The sequence below is a fragment of the Lissotriton helveticus genome, chromosome 8 (genome assembly GCF_964261635.1).
Source record: "Lissotriton helveticus chromosome 8, aLisHel1.1, whole genome shotgun sequence".
Lineage (NCBI taxonomy): Eukaryota > Metazoa > Chordata > Amphibia > Caudata > Salamandridae > Lissotriton > Lissotriton helveticus.
Genome location: NC_136069.1, coordinates 246,751,623 through 246,769,613, shown reverse-complemented (window position 1 = coordinate 246,769,613; position 17,991 = coordinate 246,751,623). Strand labels below are relative to the sequence as shown.

General features: G+C 45.5%; 1 protein-coding gene across 1 annotated transcript in view; it reads right to left on the bottom strand.

Moving 5' to 3' along the window:
* ARHGAP42 (Rho GTPase activating protein 42) overlaps positions 1-17,991 on the bottom strand; it is an 840,311-nt gene that overhangs the window by 99,638 nt on the left and 722,682 nt on the right. The window contains exon 17 of the mRNA XM_078656994.1: positions 2,653-2,758. Coding sequence (XP_078513120.1) covers positions 2,653-2,758 — 106 coding nt within the window. The remainder of the gene's footprint in view (positions 1-2,652; positions 2,759-17,991) is intronic.

Genomic DNA, 17,991 nt, shown 5'->3' with positions numbered 1-17,991 from the left:
TCGTGTTTTCTAACACAGCCTTATTTTGTTGATTTTGTTATTTAATACTTGGGAATTGAAATCTAACTGTTTGTGCGCCTACCATCTTTTGTTTAAGATGAATGCTAAATAATGTAAAGGCATCCTGCTTGTTTCATGCTTTATGTTTGCTCTAAGCAGTATGGATTTTGAATGATTTATAAAAACAGGCAACATACTTCAGGCTAGCATGCGAAATAGTATGTGCCACGTGGTAGGGGTAAAATCAGGACACCAATTGAATAATATTGGTCATCCAGTGCTTACTTTGTCAAATAAATAGGTGCCAGGGCTCCAATCAAGAGGCCACTGCAGCTTTCACCACACATTGCCCCTGCTATGCTGACAATGATAGTAACAATACAACTACTAACCATCACAGTCCTCCAAGTGTGACAATTCAGACTATTTCAGGCACCCAAATCTATAAGAATGGCTTGGGCGGCAGGTAATAATCATTTTTTAATGTATATTGAATTAATAATTAACTGTTGTTGTGGTCATCTCTAAACCAGTCAGACAGAACCACCTTGTGGCAGACCGTCACAAGCACCATGTTGACAATTAAGTGCTGATGTCGAGCACCCGAAACCACCAGCTCAAATTAAGCACTGTGGTCACCCCTGTTGAATAAATTCTTATAAGGTCCATCGCATGCAATGCATTTGATAGTAGTTGTGACCTTTTGGCATGAAAAGGGACAGTTAAGGGGCCAATTCACAAAGGCACTTATGAGTATGTGAAGTAGCATTACATGAGTGCCACTTTCGGGACTCATAAATGCCTTTGTGAATAGGCCCGTAGTGCTTAGTGGCAGTAAGTCACTCCCAAAAACAGATGTCCCTTTACCAACCTTCCCTTTCCCACACACACACCATCCACCACAGGCACCTATACTGTCACCCTGGCCCCGTCTCCAATTCGCAAAAAGACTCACAGTCTATGAGACCCCAAAATATCATAATGTTGATGCTGTGTCGCATACAGTTGTATCTGGGTTCCAACAGCCCCCCTCCCGCTATGTTCCCTATGCCCCCCACATTTCCATTTCCATATACCTATGATTTTAATTATGATTTTTCCATAGTAGGAGGGGCCTGCTCGCCCCCAGTTATTGCTGCCTTTTACTACCAAGCCTGTGATACGTGAAGCCCATATTCCTAGCTAGCTTGCATTAGGGCATTTGGTAGTCCTGCTATGTCAGTGGAATGAGTCTATGGGAGAGATTCATCAGGCGTTTATCTACGGACAATATAACTACACATACTTAAATGCAATATGTACTGTGTTCTTGGAGTTTTAATTAGCGCAAACTCGACCCGAAGGTATTAGAGCGCTTTCTACGAGCACCAGTTGCATCTATAGATGGACACGTTATTATTTTTTTTTTGTTAGACACGGGGAGATTAAGTGATTTGCCCAGAATCACAGGATGTTGAGCGTCTCTACCGAGGCTCGAACCCGGTTCCCCAGTTCCGAGGTGGACCGCCCTAGCCGTTAAGCCACATACTTGATTACTTTGCTTCACAAATTCAGAAAACGAAAGCACCTGCATTTTAGGGGCACTGGAATCTGCAAATAAAGAGTGCCTACTATGTCTGAACAAACTGATGCTTGCATTGACATGGAAACACTAACAGGTCTGTGAGGTTTATAGCGGGGTACAGCCACACAAATCGTATTTATTAATCTTAGTTTGAATGGAAATAGGGCCCCATACCAAGAAAACACAAGCCAATACACACAAATCTTATGTATTAATCTTATTGTGAATTGAAATAGGGCCCTATACCAAGAAAACAAATGCCAATATTTTAAACACAGCTTCTCTAAAGCTGCACCATTAGTGCACTATCATTACTGCAGATGGGAGCCAAGCAAAAGTAACAGGCCCATTTGATCCCTGAAGGGCTCTACGCTTGCCATAATGCAGACACATTCCTCACAAACTACTAATGAACATGGAAGAACCAGGTCTAAACCCATCGCATGTATTTGCGTCAGATATCCTGAGCTAGCAAATGGATTTAATGTCCATGTCTCATCTAATATATCACCACGATTAATGTATTAAATGTCTGTAAAAAATCCCAATAAAAATATTGTTAAAAAAAATGCATGAACAATCCTGCTCATATTTTGCCAATCAACACTGACGTCACTGCAATGAGAAATTTCCACGTTTGTTTGATATTTCCAAATTGCAAAAACTATTTCATAACATTATTCGTAAATAAAGATAACATTGACGTTTTAACCGTTATAAAAGAGACGAGGAATTCCGGTTCAGGAGCAAGGAATGCCAGTTTGGTTGACAGACATATGCGAGGATACATTCTCCCCTGGGTCATACAAGGTCACTGATACCATTGCTGTCACTCTATCAGTTCTGTTTTAATAAGAAAATGCAGATTTGAAATTACTACGAAGTCACATTTTAGTTATTAATTAAGCTTTTGTTGCCAAGTTTTATTCGTTTCTAAGTTTGGGTTTAAAGAAATGTACAGTTTTCATTATTTTTAAATACATGTGTTACTCTAGCATTTATTCAATGGCGGGCAATAATTAATTCAAATAAGGATCAGTATGCCCATGAACCACAATGCACATATAATTGAGAAGAAGATGAATTACTTGACCAAATGGCTGATTAGGATGTCCAGCATCTCTCTGTTTTTATCAGGTAGTTTATGAACCAGTGCATGTACCGCCTCCACTCTGTAGTTTTGATCATCAGATTCTGAAATACAATAAAAATTCTCTGAGGCGCAAGTAAGAGAATACGCATCAACAATGAAAATCCATCAATAATACATAGATAAACCACTGAGTCCATTTACAGTTTCAAAATCAGGGCTGTGTTAAAAGATATTGAGGTTAACAGTAGGGCGGCAGTCCCTTTTTTCGAGGGATTACAAAAAGTAATCTATCCCTGCTTGGGTAGATAGGAAAACAAACTGAGGAAACCATTCTTCTAGCCCATTTCTACCAAGTGGTTCAACAGACCACTGGAGAGATGACAGGTAAGGGGAGAATCTTCCAATTTGGTGGTAGGGGTGCTCTTGAGTTTCTCCACCCACATAGATGTCAGACATACCTACTAATAGCCCCAAGCACACCGTATAAAAACAGGCCTGCTATGTGCAAGTCTATAGTAGTGTCGTGTGCACCTTTTAGCAGCAGGCATGCAGCTGAGTGCTAGCCACCCTTCAGTCAGCAACTGCATACAATAGATACCTGCGTCAGAACCAACTTGACCCACGAATGACTCGCCAACGACCACTTTTTGTCCATAAAAGTCTTTAAATTAGAAGGTAACTTTCAACAGGGATAAACCTACTTCCTGTATCTGCGCTGCGCTCCATTGCAGTCGGCTTAACTTTTGACTTTGACCTAGTCTAGTGTGACCAGATCACCATATTTTGCCCTTTGTGCTTTTTGGAACTATTTTTGTTTCATAAGAACAATTTGTATTTTTGTATTCATATTAATCAGAGAACTAGAAGTATTCCCCTGAATGAGAATGATTAGAAGAAGCCAAAAAGGGGTCAAGGAAAAACAATACCACAATACAAATATATATGAAGAATTCTTACAATTTATTGAAACATACAAATCTTAAAAGGAGAGTGGTCCCAAAGATTGGAGTCCACTCAGCAAAAATAAAACAATAAAAAGGAGTTTCAATTTCGGCCAGCAAGATTGAATCACAAAGACAGAAAAAACAGTAAGACATAAAATTTGTGCAATACTTATTGTATATTCGGACTCTAGTGTATACACCTAAGCTATATGTACTATGATACAATATATCAGCGAAGATGTCGAGATCCTGAATTATACTGTGTGTAGCGTCGACGCGTTTCGGTGGTTTTCCAAATTACTGTCCACCTTTATCAAGACACCTTTTGGTTTCTGTCGTGGTGTAGGGGTCTATATAATTGCCCTTGAAGTCCGTGTGTTTAAGTTGTATTTCTATATTATTCAATTTTGGAAAGCCAATTCTGTTGAGTTGTTTCTCTGGATAATATATCCAATATCATACTCCTGTAAGTAAGGTACCTAGGCATATGATAAGTTCAGAGTTGTTATGCCAAAAATCTGTATTGCTGGTCGTCTTTACATAGTTAAAATCCAGAGGCGCCTAAGTCTTGTCCTTTGCAGGATTAGATTCCGTTTCTCTAATGTTCCGCTAAGAACTGCTCACTTCTCTGGGTATATTCAATATTAAAATTGTAGAACCAGAGGCATTAACATCATGTCCTCGTGTTATGGGGTTCTGTTGTTTTACGATGGACTGCCTGCTTCTCTGGTTCTGTGGGAAAAACGTATTCATATTAATAACATTTAAAACATATACAGTGGTCCTTCTTTGTTATACATTATGTAGATTGTGCATTCCCACCCTCCACCATACCTCGTGCCCCCATCAAGTGCCAGACTCCTGGAGCTAGTCAGTCCCCTTCTTAACCATCCAGGCCGTAGTGTTTCCTCGATTTTCTCCAGACGATCTGATGTTTTTGTGACCATCCTCAGGCTAGATATACAATTTCCTCTATTTTGGTACACCAGCCCATGCCATTAGCCCATGCTGTTATTGAGGGTGCACCCTGCGAGTCCCAATGTCTGGCTATAGATATCTCTTTTGGCTACCATGATACTGTTGGATATTAGAATGTGTTGCAATTACAGCCCCTAAAGGCATCACAGGTGAACTCACAGTATTAAGCATGTACAGCCCTTACACCCTAGCAGGAATGTTGAGCAACATAACCCCATTTGGTTTAAGACATCACCTTCCACAGGTACTCCACATTACAGGTGACTTCCAGTCCCGCTAAAAGAAATAACCGTAGTAAATGCAGTTCTGATGCAATTACACCTCTTCACCTCCAGGGGATGGCCTTCTCCAGACATCCTCAACTCATCCCTTCATCACTTGGCGCACTTCTCAAAACACCCTCAGCTGTAGAACCAATGTTCCAGCCCAGAAGGTGTTAAAATGCTGTCTGAGCCCTTGAGGGGTTATTCTTTTTAAGTCCCCATGAGACATCCATTTTCGTGCTGGGGTAGACTGCGTTGATCCTGCAGCTCCCCCTATCCCTGTGCATACGTGTGGTGGTGACCCCATTCTCCTGGGGCCACCACAGCCAGAGGAAATACTGTTTTTCCCTTGCAGGGCGGTCCAGGCCTGCAAGGCATTATGCGCACTGTTGCATATTAGAGCAGCGGCTCTCCCACTGCTCCGGGGAGAGCTGCGATGTCCTTCCTGGCACTTCACGACATCTATGGGGGTCTGGTCCTACCCAGACCTGTGCCTCTGGTGAGGACTCCCGTGGCTCGGGGAGCCCACCCCTGGCCGCTCCAGGACATTTTTGGAGGTCCGGTCCCAGCCGCTCCTGTCTTCATTTTTTTTTTTTACTGAGTTTTATATTGCGCAAACTTGACACGAAATGGGTATCAGAGCGCTTTACATAGAACCAGTTGCATTACATGAGGACACATTCAGAATCACAGGATGTTCAGCGTCATTGCCGACACTCGAACTCAGTTCCCCAGATTTGAGGTCGGACGCCCTAGTGATGGAGCAAGGTTCTGCACATAAAGCGACTTGCTTGGACTCAGCCCTCTGGAAATAAACTGTAATACACTAATAAACATGTTTCGTCTTACTAACAATGCACCACACAACTTTCTAGTATCTAGGGGAAGCTTTTCAAAGTGCTTTTACCTACCGTAACTCGAATGCATTTAAATGGCCGCCGTAACGCGGGAACTTTTCTGCGCATGTGTCTGTCACACTCACGTGACATGACATACTTACTGCTTGGTGGGAAAACTTTGCTTCTGCGCACTAGCACTAAAGATGGCTGCTCTATTTTCTCATGCGCTAATGCTTGCATTGCTGCTTTTATTAAGTTGTTCATTCTGCATAATCCCTAATGCTGTAGTTAACCCCTTGGGCGCGGCCGCAATTCTGCGCCGGCGGCACATTCCGATCGCGGGTGCGGTCATGACGGCCGGGAGCCGTCATCAGCACACGAGCACTGTATGCCATGACGGCTTCCGGCCGTCATCAGCATGGAAGGGGTTAAAATAAAGTAATGGGAATAGAGTAGAGATGAGTGGTATACAGTGCATTCATTTATTCTTTGTTCTAAAACTGTTTCGCTTCTACTTTGCTATTAGCTCGTATTTGGGCCTGATGTAATCTTGCTGCACTCAATTTCGAAAGACTTGAGTCTGCGCACAAGAGTCCAAGAATCCTCGAGTCATGGCATTGAATCTGTGCCAGTGACTGTCCTGCCTGAAGATGCGCCTGGGAAACCCACCCTTCAACCTCTCGAGAGGTAGCCAAATTGAACATTTTACATACAATATATTTGTGATTGAAATATTCATTGTCGGGTGGAATAAAAGTACATGGGAAAATAAAATATTGGGCGGGAACATCGATCTGAATATTGAAAAGCATGACCTCATAACTGGTATAGTGTGATGACCTCTCCTCGTCTTTTGACCAAACAAATTGAGGGAATTCTTACATTTGCAACATCAGGGGGTGGTACACTGCCCTGGAAAATGGTATATCTAAGGTAGGCTTAGCTAGTTAGATTTTCTGACTTGTACGAATAGCCGACATCACTGACCCAACGCACTCAATAGGTGATCGAGAGCAGAGGTGCTGGCGGAGCACTCTGTCAGAAGAATCGATAACCCAATTGGGGTTCTGGAAGGAGTTCGATAACCCAATCGGGGTTCCTGAGGGAGAAGATTTGCTAATCCAATCGGGGTCCGACTGTTAGCTGCAGAGAGGGGTGTGACGCTGGTGTTGCACTTTAGCTGTGGGTGCCGGTCCAGACCTGCGGTGGTCCTGTCCTGATCCAATTTGGTCCGTACTTATCCTGATACTGGTCTGCACCTGTTCTATCCTGTTGGCACCTGCACTATCGGGGGTCCTGTCCTTTATTCCAGCCCGTGGCTAGGGTTGGTCTTCACACCATTCTAGGTAAATATAAAAGCTGTAAGGGTATGTCATTGTGCTGCTTCCCTTTTCCTGTTTCAATGCTTAAGGAAAGTCTCATATTATTTCTGCATCATTTTGCTTTGATTCTATTCTTTCAAATTGATCAAGCTCTGATTGATTTAGTATGGACTCTAACATTTAAGGAAATATTTAGATAAAGCGTTTAAATCTTTCTCGAGTCTGTGGTTATTTTATGAGTGCAAATGATTATCTACTACCTATTTTCTTGCTAACTCCCTTGATCCCTTAGGACTCTAGGTACCGATGACAAGGATTGGCAAGTCAAGGTATAGGTCCTAAAAAGGTTAAAGTAAATACTACTGGTTTAAGCGCAGGTTTACCTGTCCAAAGTGTGTATGTATTTATGGGCCCAGGTGAGTATGGTAAAATCCTGAGCAGGTGAACCCGCGCTATATCACTAGCCATTAGGCCAACTCCTGGTCTTCACTGGCTCCCTGTGCTAGCCTTTCGCATGGCTCTCCTCCTGGGCCTCTTTTCTCCCTGCGCAGAGGCCCCTGCTTCTGCGCACTGGTCCTGGACTCTTCTCCTGGTGCTGTGCAGGGATTCTGGGGCAGTCAGGGGGTTCCTCCTTCCAACTACCCATTGCACCAGGCTCCAGCACCCTCTGCCTTAGCAGACCACACCGCAGAGAGAACTTCTTTTCCTGTGCAAGTTCTTTTTAGGATTTGGGGAGGGGGCTGGCAGGACGTCTCTGTTTGCCCTATCACACAGCGACGGATGCATGACGTTACAACGCATACTTTTACAACGCATACCTTTACAACGCATTTTTTACAATGCAACATCCATTACAACGCATTCCTTTACAAAAAATTTGTAAAAACTACCTTTAAAACGCATTCCATTACAACGCATACTACCTTTACAACGCATACCATTACAACGCATAACATTACATTGCATGTATGGTAAGTATTGGATAATTACTATTCTAACTCCAGGGGGTGCAACAGTAGGGTAAGTGTTGGATAGTGTAAGGGTAGTATGCGTTGTAATGTTATGTGTTGTAATGGTATGCGTTGTAATGACATGCGTTGTAGTGGTATGCGTTGTAGTGTCATGCGTTGTAATGTTTGCGTTGTAATGGCATGCGATGTAATGGATGTTGCGTTGTAAAAGTTTCATTGTAATGGTAGTGCGTTGTAAAAGTTGCATTGTAAAGGTTGTTTCCCCTCAGCGACACCTCACTTCTCGCCCCCTGCTCCCTCCTTCCTGCCCAGGCCTCTGGGTTTGTTCAAAAGGTGTTGTCCAGGGTCTCCTGCCACATGGTTTCTGAGAGCCCCTTCCCCGCAGAGCTTACTTCTCCCTTGTGCAGCTAGGTGCCTGGCACCCAGTGACAGCTGCTGATGGATTAGCCTGTAGCTCCACCCATCTTCTCTCCATGGAGGGAAGACCATCAATCTAGGCTGCTGGGGTCAGCCCCCAGCCAGACCCTGGTAATGAGCTGACTCAGAGAAATATAACATTTCTGGATGACCCAAAAGAAGTACAAATATGACTTTGGACTCTGCAGAATACTTCTTTTCACATAGGTTACAGTGGACTTTGGTGAATGTCTGGAATTTGCAGGCCCTAGGAAAGTAAAACTAGCCCATGTGCTCCCTATCCCCCTAAGAGAATAATGGAATAAACACTGTAAAGCACACTGACTTTCCCTGGCATGTTTCTTCCCTCTGTATAAAGCCTACTCCATGTCACCACCCAATTCTGCAAAAGTCCTGCCACACCATTCTCTTTGTATCTGCTCCTGGCTTGAGCACGCCAGGAATCTCCCCTGCGCAGCTCGCACACGTGTGCACACACATGTCTGCATGTAACCAGTCCGGTGCCCCTTACTCCATCTGCTGCGCAGCGGCCTAGTCAAGCTAGGGGGACACCAGTAAAATCCACATGCAGTCTCTTCCATCATGTGTTCACTGTGGGTGAGTCTCAACTTATGAGGCTCCCCACAGTAAACGCTCAACAAATAGGTGCTCAAAAAGTGAAAAATCTGGGTGGCCCAGAGAGTCAAAACCACTTTCTAACAGATACCCATTCCCATTAGCATCCTGTCCCTGCTGAGCCCAAGCACGTCCTTCAGTATGCCCAGCAGTGCAATATTGGGGCGTGCCTCAATGTGTGTTCCCACTACTGCAGATAAAATCACTATAATGGCGGTCCAGTAAGTATGGAAAACTGGGCACATCCATCCCATGTTGTAGAAGTCCCCTCACAGGTACTGGCATGTGTTGCACGTGGGGAGGTACGGTTGCCAGCCTTCCATAGTCAGAAGGGTGTGAGGTATGCTTGATGCAGATATTTAAATTTCCCCAGCCAGAGCCTTGCGGATGTCGCTAAGTTATGATCAGCCATACAGGAATTGCTCCAATCTGCCTCATCCAAAGGTAACACCCACCCCTCCAACTTCTCCCACAGGTGTCCCAACAGGCTGGGGGCGTTCAACACCAGGGCTTTATATATCTTTGAGGTCCCGCCTTTTCCCAAGTGGTCCATGAGCAGCCGTCCCTCTAGTGGGTTATTCTTCAGGACATCCTCTAAGTTTCCTTGGTATACATTCAGCGCATTTGGAAGTCATCATGCAGGCTTTGGAAGGACCTAATGTGACTTCAGTCCCACACATATCCTCAAGTTTCGATATCCCTATATGATCCTAAGCCTTTAAGGCCTCTAAGCTATAGACCTGAGCTAGCCAACAGCCCTACAATAGGGGGTTTCAAGTGTGAGCTTGCGATCCCACCCCGTCCACCTCAGCGCTGCCATCCAAACCCGAAAGACCACCTTGGCCACCTCCGGGAGGGAGTGTGTGATGGGTGTCCCGTAGAAAATACCCATCATTGCAGTAAAGTTGAGGGGGAAGAGTTGACCCCCGGTATGCAGTGTCTCCCCACTCCCAGTGCATTTACCCTAAAACCTAAACCATGTCTGCAGGACGTGGAGGGGATAGTTCTGGAGGACATATAAAAACTGCGGAAGGATCATCATTTTAAAGAGGGCTATCCTGCCCACTAGGTTAAGGGTAAGTTTACCCTACCATGCCATGTTTTCCCTGGCCTTCTGCGGATGGGGGCATATGTTAAGGCTCCAAGTGAGGCCAAGCTCCCAGAAAATATGAACAACCAGATATAGGAAACTCAGACAATGTATCGCGATCCATGGGTAACTGCAACAAATGATGGACGGAATACTGAATGATTCAAACATTCTCCCCAGTCAAGAGATCTGGGTTAAAACATTGTTCTTTTGCCCACTACGCCACCCCAGATTGGAACCAGTCATATGCTAATCAGTCTTGACCCTCTGCCTCATGGGAACAGTCCATACCGAACTCCCAAGCCAGGGATCCAGGGGTGCCAGGTCTCATCTCGCCTGTCACCTCTAATGGGCACCCGGGTGGACTTGTCCCAATTGACTCATAGCTCGGAGGCATTCCTGAAGGTATCCAGAATGCAAATCAGTAGAGGCCCAAGTCTGCTGGGCAGGCAAGGATTAGTGACACATCATCAGCATATAGCGCTATTCGATCTTCCGTCGCCAGTCAAAGCCCCATACTTAGACTTTGATACAGGCTCTGAATTTGGGCCCGAAGCCCATCCTAGTGAGGGTCTCATCCAGAAACGACCAATGGACGGTATCGAAGGACTTCGCAAAGTCTATCAGTAGGAGGGTGATTGGGCCTTCCGGGTCCTTGATGCAGACCAGTACCAGGTGCACCCTCTGTATACAGTGTCTAGTGCTGCAGCGTTGTTTAAAACCACATTGGTCAGGTTAGACCAGTAAGGGTATGACCCACAACAGGCAGTTGGCCAGGAGTTTAGCATACATCTTAAGCTCCATGTTGATGAGGGAGATGGACAGGTATGATGCACAGTGGTTCAGGGAAGGCCCGGTTTGGTTATGATGATCAGTGTTGCCACGTCCACGTCTGGGGAAAGGACCCCTTGGTACTCGACTCCGTAAACAAGTGCAGGAGGGGTGGAATGATGTCTGGTCAGAGCTTGCGCTACTATTCCACTAGGTAGCCATCAGGAACCGGTGTCTTCCCGGAGTTTAGGCCTGTGAGGGCCTCCCCCATCTCCTCTAGTGTCATTGCCTGCTCTAAGGCCATCATAACTGTTCCAGTGAAGCGAGATATCGGGAGGTCACTGATCAGAGGGGCCGAAGACTCAGAGTCTGGTCATGCCCAGGTAGAAAAAAGCACTTCATATTATTGGGTGAACACTGCGGCTATCCCCTGTGCATCCTCCAGTACCTGCCTTGTGTTGTCTATGATCCCAGGCACCACTCTCATCTCTGCGTCCTCTGTGGCCAGCCAGTGTAACAGTTTGCTTGATTTGTCACCCCACTTGGAAACCATCTTCATAGAGGCGATCCGGCATCTGCGTGCCTCCTCCTGCCAAAGTTGGTGCAGGTTTGCTTTGTACACCTCTATTTGGCATTGCATCGAGTCTTGGAAAACAAGTAGGAGAGTAAGGAGTTGTGTCCGTGCACGTCGGACGGGAAATACTCCTGATTCCCTGGTCAAGGATCAAAAGAACAAAATGGAGGAGTACTACCCGATGAGGGTATGTGAAGGCTCTTGTCTGAACTCAGGAAGAATTGTTCCTTTGTTAGGAAACCCCTCACTCACCACCTAGTGGTGACTTGCTTCATCATCGGGGCCCACCCAAGTGGCCTAGCGTCACTTGGGTGTGCTTCAACACCTGCAACTGCAGTGGAGCTGGTAGTGAAGTGTGGGGTGCATACAAAAAAGAATGTGAGTGTTAAAAATTGTCCTGGTATTCTTTTGTATAGAGTTTTAATAAAAAAGATACTGGACAAAATTAAAAGATAAGGTTGAGATAGTAGTGGGGAAGTTACGGCCCACTTATCTCTGTTTTATGTGTTGGTCGACATGTTTCTACCATAAGGGGAAAATCCCCGGTATTCCTCAGGACCAAAACAAGGAAGTGGGTGGTATGTGCCCCCTAAAAGACACACCCAGACCTAAATCCTTGGACAGCCAGAAGAAAAATCAGCTTCTGGGACGCACACCTAAAATAGAGGGTGCTTTAAAACCTGTGGGGAAGGAAAAGAAAAGAATAAAATAATTACTAGCCTGTTACGTAGTGCAGTGCTAGGGTGCAGGATTCGTGCAATTATTCTGGCTTCCCACAGTGGTGTTTGACATAGTGCCTTCATCGAAGCAGAGCGTGTCTACATGTGTTGTGCAAACGTGCTCTTAGCTATGGAGATAAAATATCTATGGAATAAGGTCTGATTGTAGCCTTAGTGCGTGCTATATAGGGAAGAGACATGCTGGCATCAAAGTCAGAGGTGCACTATGTAGGAGTGCTCATATTGTGTACCGCCGTGGATTGAATAATGTGCCAGCTAGGTAACATTTAATTACTTTTGTATGACCTGATCATGGTTTGTGGTCAACAGAAAAAAACAAACTGGACTGACAAACATACACAACATAGAGTAATTCACAACTAAAGATATGGCAGACTGATGGAAACAGGGCTTACAATGCTGTAGCTCAACTCGAGCTGCATCAAGCAGGAGGGGGGCGCTATGCCGGTAACAACATAGTCTAAGGAGAAAAAGATATGTTGATAGTAAAGGGGGTTCCCTGTTAGGCACTGGCGATGACCTCCGTTGTTGGTCCTGTCTGTAAGGAAAGAAAACAATAACTTACAGTTGTCAGGGCGAGATCAGGCGGTTCACCTACTTCCCCGTGCTCGCTGCTCGGTAGGAATGAGTCAGCGTGGGCGTGGTGTTTAAAAAGCGTATGGTCGCTTCCGGTGGAGCCAGGGAGAGTATGGGAGCCTGTGAGGGACAAGGGTAGGCATGGTTACTCGCAGAAGCCGCGCATGCGTGGTAGCGCGAGGCTTACTGCTGGTGGTGGGCGAGGGAGTCGCTCGGCACCGTAATAAGAGTGTTCACGGGGTTGGCAAGGCAACGGCAAGGCGCTGCGCCTGCGCAGAAGAAATGTAAACACTGGTGGCCCGGGAGTAGCGGAGTATGCCGCCCGGCGCCGAGTGTTTGGGCAATGAGAAAGTTCAAGGGGTAGGCATGGCAACAGCAATGCGCTGCGCCTGCGCAGAGGAAATGTAAACACTGTAGGGTCAGGGAATCTCCTTTGTAACTTGCCGGAGATGTCACGGGGGATTTATAAACGGACTGAAGAGGTGTCTTCAGTCTGTAGGGTCTATTGCTCAAGGGCATGGTGGGTGAAAAAACGGTGCTTAGGCCATGGGGAACTAGTTGGGTTTTGCATGGAACTTCAAACGTTGGTTGATAGTTAAGATAGAAAAGGAAAAGTGTCCTACAGCCATGGGTGTGATCGTATCTGTGGGAGATAATGTCCAGACAGAGAAGATGGTTCATCTCAGCACAGAGTTCCATGGGATATTATCATTAAGCCCATGGATATGAGTGGAAAGTCTATATATCCATCTCTGTTCCTTTTCAAATAGGCGGGCCTGGATATTGGGGCCCGCTTGCAGCTGTTCGATGACCGTCCACTTCATGTCGTTTGTAGTGTGGTGGGCCGTTAGAAAATGATCTGTGAGTTTTGTCACGTTCTTTTTACATCTTATTGTACTCCTGTGTTCACAGATTCGTTGTTTGATTTTTCGCGTTGTCATGCCGACGTACGGTTTGCCACAGGTGCAGGTGATAAGATAAATCACATTGGAGCTGTTGCAATTAGTATGGGATCTCTGCTCCCATGTCTTTCCTGGTTCCAAGTTGATGGTCTTGGTATTTGCAGTGAGGTGGCATACGCTGCAATCCCCACAGCGTGAATGTCCAGTGACTGGTGGTAAACCCCAAATCTGGGTCAGTGTTGGTTCGTTGGTGTTGTGATTGTTTTTGGGTCTAGTGTTCACCAAGGTATTTTTTAGACTGTTCGCTTTTTTGTACGAAAAAAGTGGTTTTTCCCAATGGAATGATCCAGAGTTGATGATTGACCAATGTTTTTTGATACTTTTACTCACTTCATTGGAAATGACATTGTAGGTCGTGACACATGTCAGAGGAATGTTCTCAGTGTCTTTTACAACTTCCTCAAGGAGTGCTTGGCGTGGTTGGTTCCTTGCCCGTTGTCGGCATTTTTTAGTGATCTTGGTGGGGTATCCACGCTGAGACAGTTTGGTGGACAGGTCATCTGCTTGTTCTTTGAAGTCCTGGAGATTGGTACAGTTCCTCCGTAATCTAAGGTATTGGCCATAGGGGAGGTTCTCCCGTAGGGGCCGCGGATGGAAGCTTTCAAACCTAAGAAGGTTGTTCTTGGCCGTAGGTTTGAAATGAGTCTTAGTGGTCAAGGTGTCCTGTTTTTTTTGGATTTCAATGTCTAAGAAGATCATTTTTTCTTTATCTATGCTGTGAGTAAAGTGTAGATGTGGGTCCCGTGCATTGATCCAGGTGATAAAGGTTGTTAGTATCTCCTGGGGGCCCTTCCAGATTGCCAGCACGTCGTCAATGTAACGGCGCCAGAAAACCAGGTTTCCAAGATAAGGGTTGTTGGGCGAAAGTATGTGTTGTGTTTCAAAATCAAAAACATAGAGTCCGGCTATGCTGGGAGCAAAAACACTGCCCATTGATGTGCCCCCTATTTGGAGGTACAGGGATCCCTCAAATTCAAAGAAATTCCTTTTGAGAGCCAGGGTGGCACAGTCAATGATGAAGTTGACGGGTGTTCTGTGTTCCCATGTGGTTTTTTCCAGAGTTTCTTTCAGTACTCTGATGGTGGCGTCTTGGGGAATGTTGGTATAGAGACTCTCTATATCCAGACTGATCAATATCATGTCTTCCTCCATTTTTATGGTTTCCAAGATGGTAAGGAGGTTTTTTGTATCTTTCAAATAGGTTGCAGTCCCTTGTACAATTGGTTTCAAAAAGTAGTCGCAAAATCTCGACAATGGTTCGAGGAGTGAGCCTATTCCAGATACTATTGGTCTCCCAGGAGGAGGGTTTTTGTTCTTGTGCATTTTAGGGACTATATAAAAATACGGTATTTTCTCTTCAGTCTTGGTCAGATAGTCCGCTAGTGATCATGAATACCACCGATTACCAACAAGAATGCAGACGATTGTTAGAGGACAGGAACAATTACCTCCCCCTCACCGAGAATCCCACAGATGACCTGAAAAGAGAAATAATGAGCTTGGTGGAAGAAGCAGAATACAGAGGCGAAATATCCAAACAGGAAGCGGACTATCTGACCAAGACTGAAGAGAAAATACCGTATTTTTATATAGATACAAAAAACCTCCTTACCATCTTGGAAACCATAAAAATGGAGGAAGACATGATATTGATCAGTCTGGATATAGAGAGTCTCTATACCAACATTCCCCAAGACGCCACCATCAGAGTACTGAAAGAAACTCTGGAAAAAACCACATGGGAACACAGAACACCCGTCAACTTCATCATTGACTGTGCCACCCTGGCTCTCAAAAGGAATTTCTTTGAATTTGAGGGATCCCTGTACCTCCAAATAGGGGGCACATCAATGGGCAGTGTTTTTGCTCCCAGCATAGCCGGACTCTATGTTTTTGATTTTGAAACACAACACATACTTTCGCCCAACAACCCTTATCTTGGAAACCTGGTTTTCTGGCGCCGTTACATTGACGACGTGCTGGCAATCTGGAAGGGCCCCCAGGAGATACTAACAACCTTTATCACCTGGATCAATGCACGGGACCCACATCTACACTTTACTCACAGCATAGATAAAGAAAAAATGATCTTCTTAGACATTGAAATCCAAAAAAAACAGGACACCTTGACCACTAAGACTCATTTCAAACCTACGGCCAAGAACAACCTTCTTAGGTTTGAAAGCTTCCATCCGCGGCCCCTACGGGAGAACCTCCCCTATGGCCAATACCTTAGATTACGGAGGAACTGTACCAATCTCCAGGACTTCAAAGAACAAGCAGATGACCTGTCCACCAAACTGTCTCAGCGTGGATACCCCACCAAGATCACTAAAAAATGCCGACAACGGGCAAGGAACCAACCACGCCAAGCACTCCTTGAGGAAGTTGTAAAAGACACTGAGAACATTCCTCTGACATGTGTCACGACCTACAATGTCATTTCCAATGAAGTGAGTAAAAGTATCAAAAAACATTGGTCAATCATCAACTCTGGATCATTCCATTGGGAAAAACCACTTTTTTCGTACAAAAAAGCGAACAGTCTAAAAAATACCTTGGTGAACACTAGACCCAAAAACAATCACAACACCAACGAACCAACACTGACCCAGATTTGGGGTTTACCACCAGTCACTGGACATTCACGCTGTGGGGATTGCAGCGTATGCCACCTCACTGCAAATACCAAGACCATCAACTTGGAACCAGGAAAGACATGGGAGCAGAGATCCCATACTAATTGCAACAGCTCCAATGTGATTTATCTTATCACCTGCACCTGTGGCAAACCGTACGTCGGCATGACAACGCGAAAAATCAAACAACGAATCTGTGAACACAGGAGTACAATAAGATGTGAAAAGAACGTGACAAAACTCACAGATCATTTTCTAACGGCCCACCACACTACAAACGACATGAAGTGGACGGTCATCGAACAGCTGCAAGCGGGCCCCAATATCCAGGCCCGCCTATTTGAAAAGGAACAGAGATGGATATATAGACTTTCCACTCATATCCATGGGCTTAATGATAATATCCCATGGAACTCTGTGCTGAGATGAACCATCTTCTCTGTCTGGACATTATCTCCCACAGATACGATCACACCCATGGCTGTAGGACACTTTTCCTTTTCTATCTTAACTATCAACCAACGTTTGAAGTTCCATGCAAAACCCAACTAGTTCCCCATGGCCTAAGCACCGTTTTTTCACCCACCATGCCCTTGAGCAATAGACCCTACAGACTGAAGACACCTCTTCAGTCCGTTTATAAATCCCCCGTGACATCTCCGGCAAGTTACAAAGGAGATTCCCTGACCCTACAGTGTTTACATTTCCTCTGCGCAGGCGCAGCGCATTGCTGTTGCCATGCCTACCCCTTGAACTTTCTCATTGCCCAAACACTCGGCGCCGGGCGGCATACTCCGCTACTCCCGGGCCACCAGTGTTTACATTTCTTCTGCGCAGGCGCAGCGCCTTGCCGTTGCCTTGCCAACCCCGTGAACACTCTTATTACGGTGCCGAGCGACTCCCTCGCCCACCACCAGCAGTAAGCCTCGCGCTACCACGCATGCGCGGCTTCTGCGAGTAACCATGCCTACCCTTGTCCCTCACAGGCTCCCATACTCTCCCTGGCTCCACCGGAAGCGACCATACGCTTTTTAAACACCACGCCCACGCTGACTCATTCCTACCGAGCAGCGAGCACGGGGAAGTAGGTGAACCGCCTGATCTCGCCCTGACAACTGTAAGTTATTGTTTTCTTTCCTTACAGACAGGACCAACAACGGAGGTCATCGCCAGTGCCTAACAGGGAACCCCCTTTACTATCAACATATCTTTTTCTCCTTAGACTATGTTGTTACCGGCATAGCGCCCCCCTCCTGCTTGATGCAGCTCGAGTTGAGCTACAGCATTGTAAGCCCTGTTTCCATCAGTCTGCCATATCTTTAGTTGTGAATTACTCTATGTTGTGTATGTTTGTCAGTCCAGTTTGTTTTTTTCTGTTGACCACAAACCATGATCAGGTCATACAAAAGTAATTAAATGTTACCTAGCTGGCACATTATTCAATCCACGGCGGTACACAATATGAGCACTCCTACATAGTGCACCTCTGACTTTGATGCCAGCATGTCTCTTCCCTATATAGCACGCACTAAGGCTACAATCAGACCTTATTCCATAGATATTTTATCTCCATAGCTAAGAGCACGTTTGCACAACACATGTAGACACGCTCTGCTTCGATGAAGGCACTATG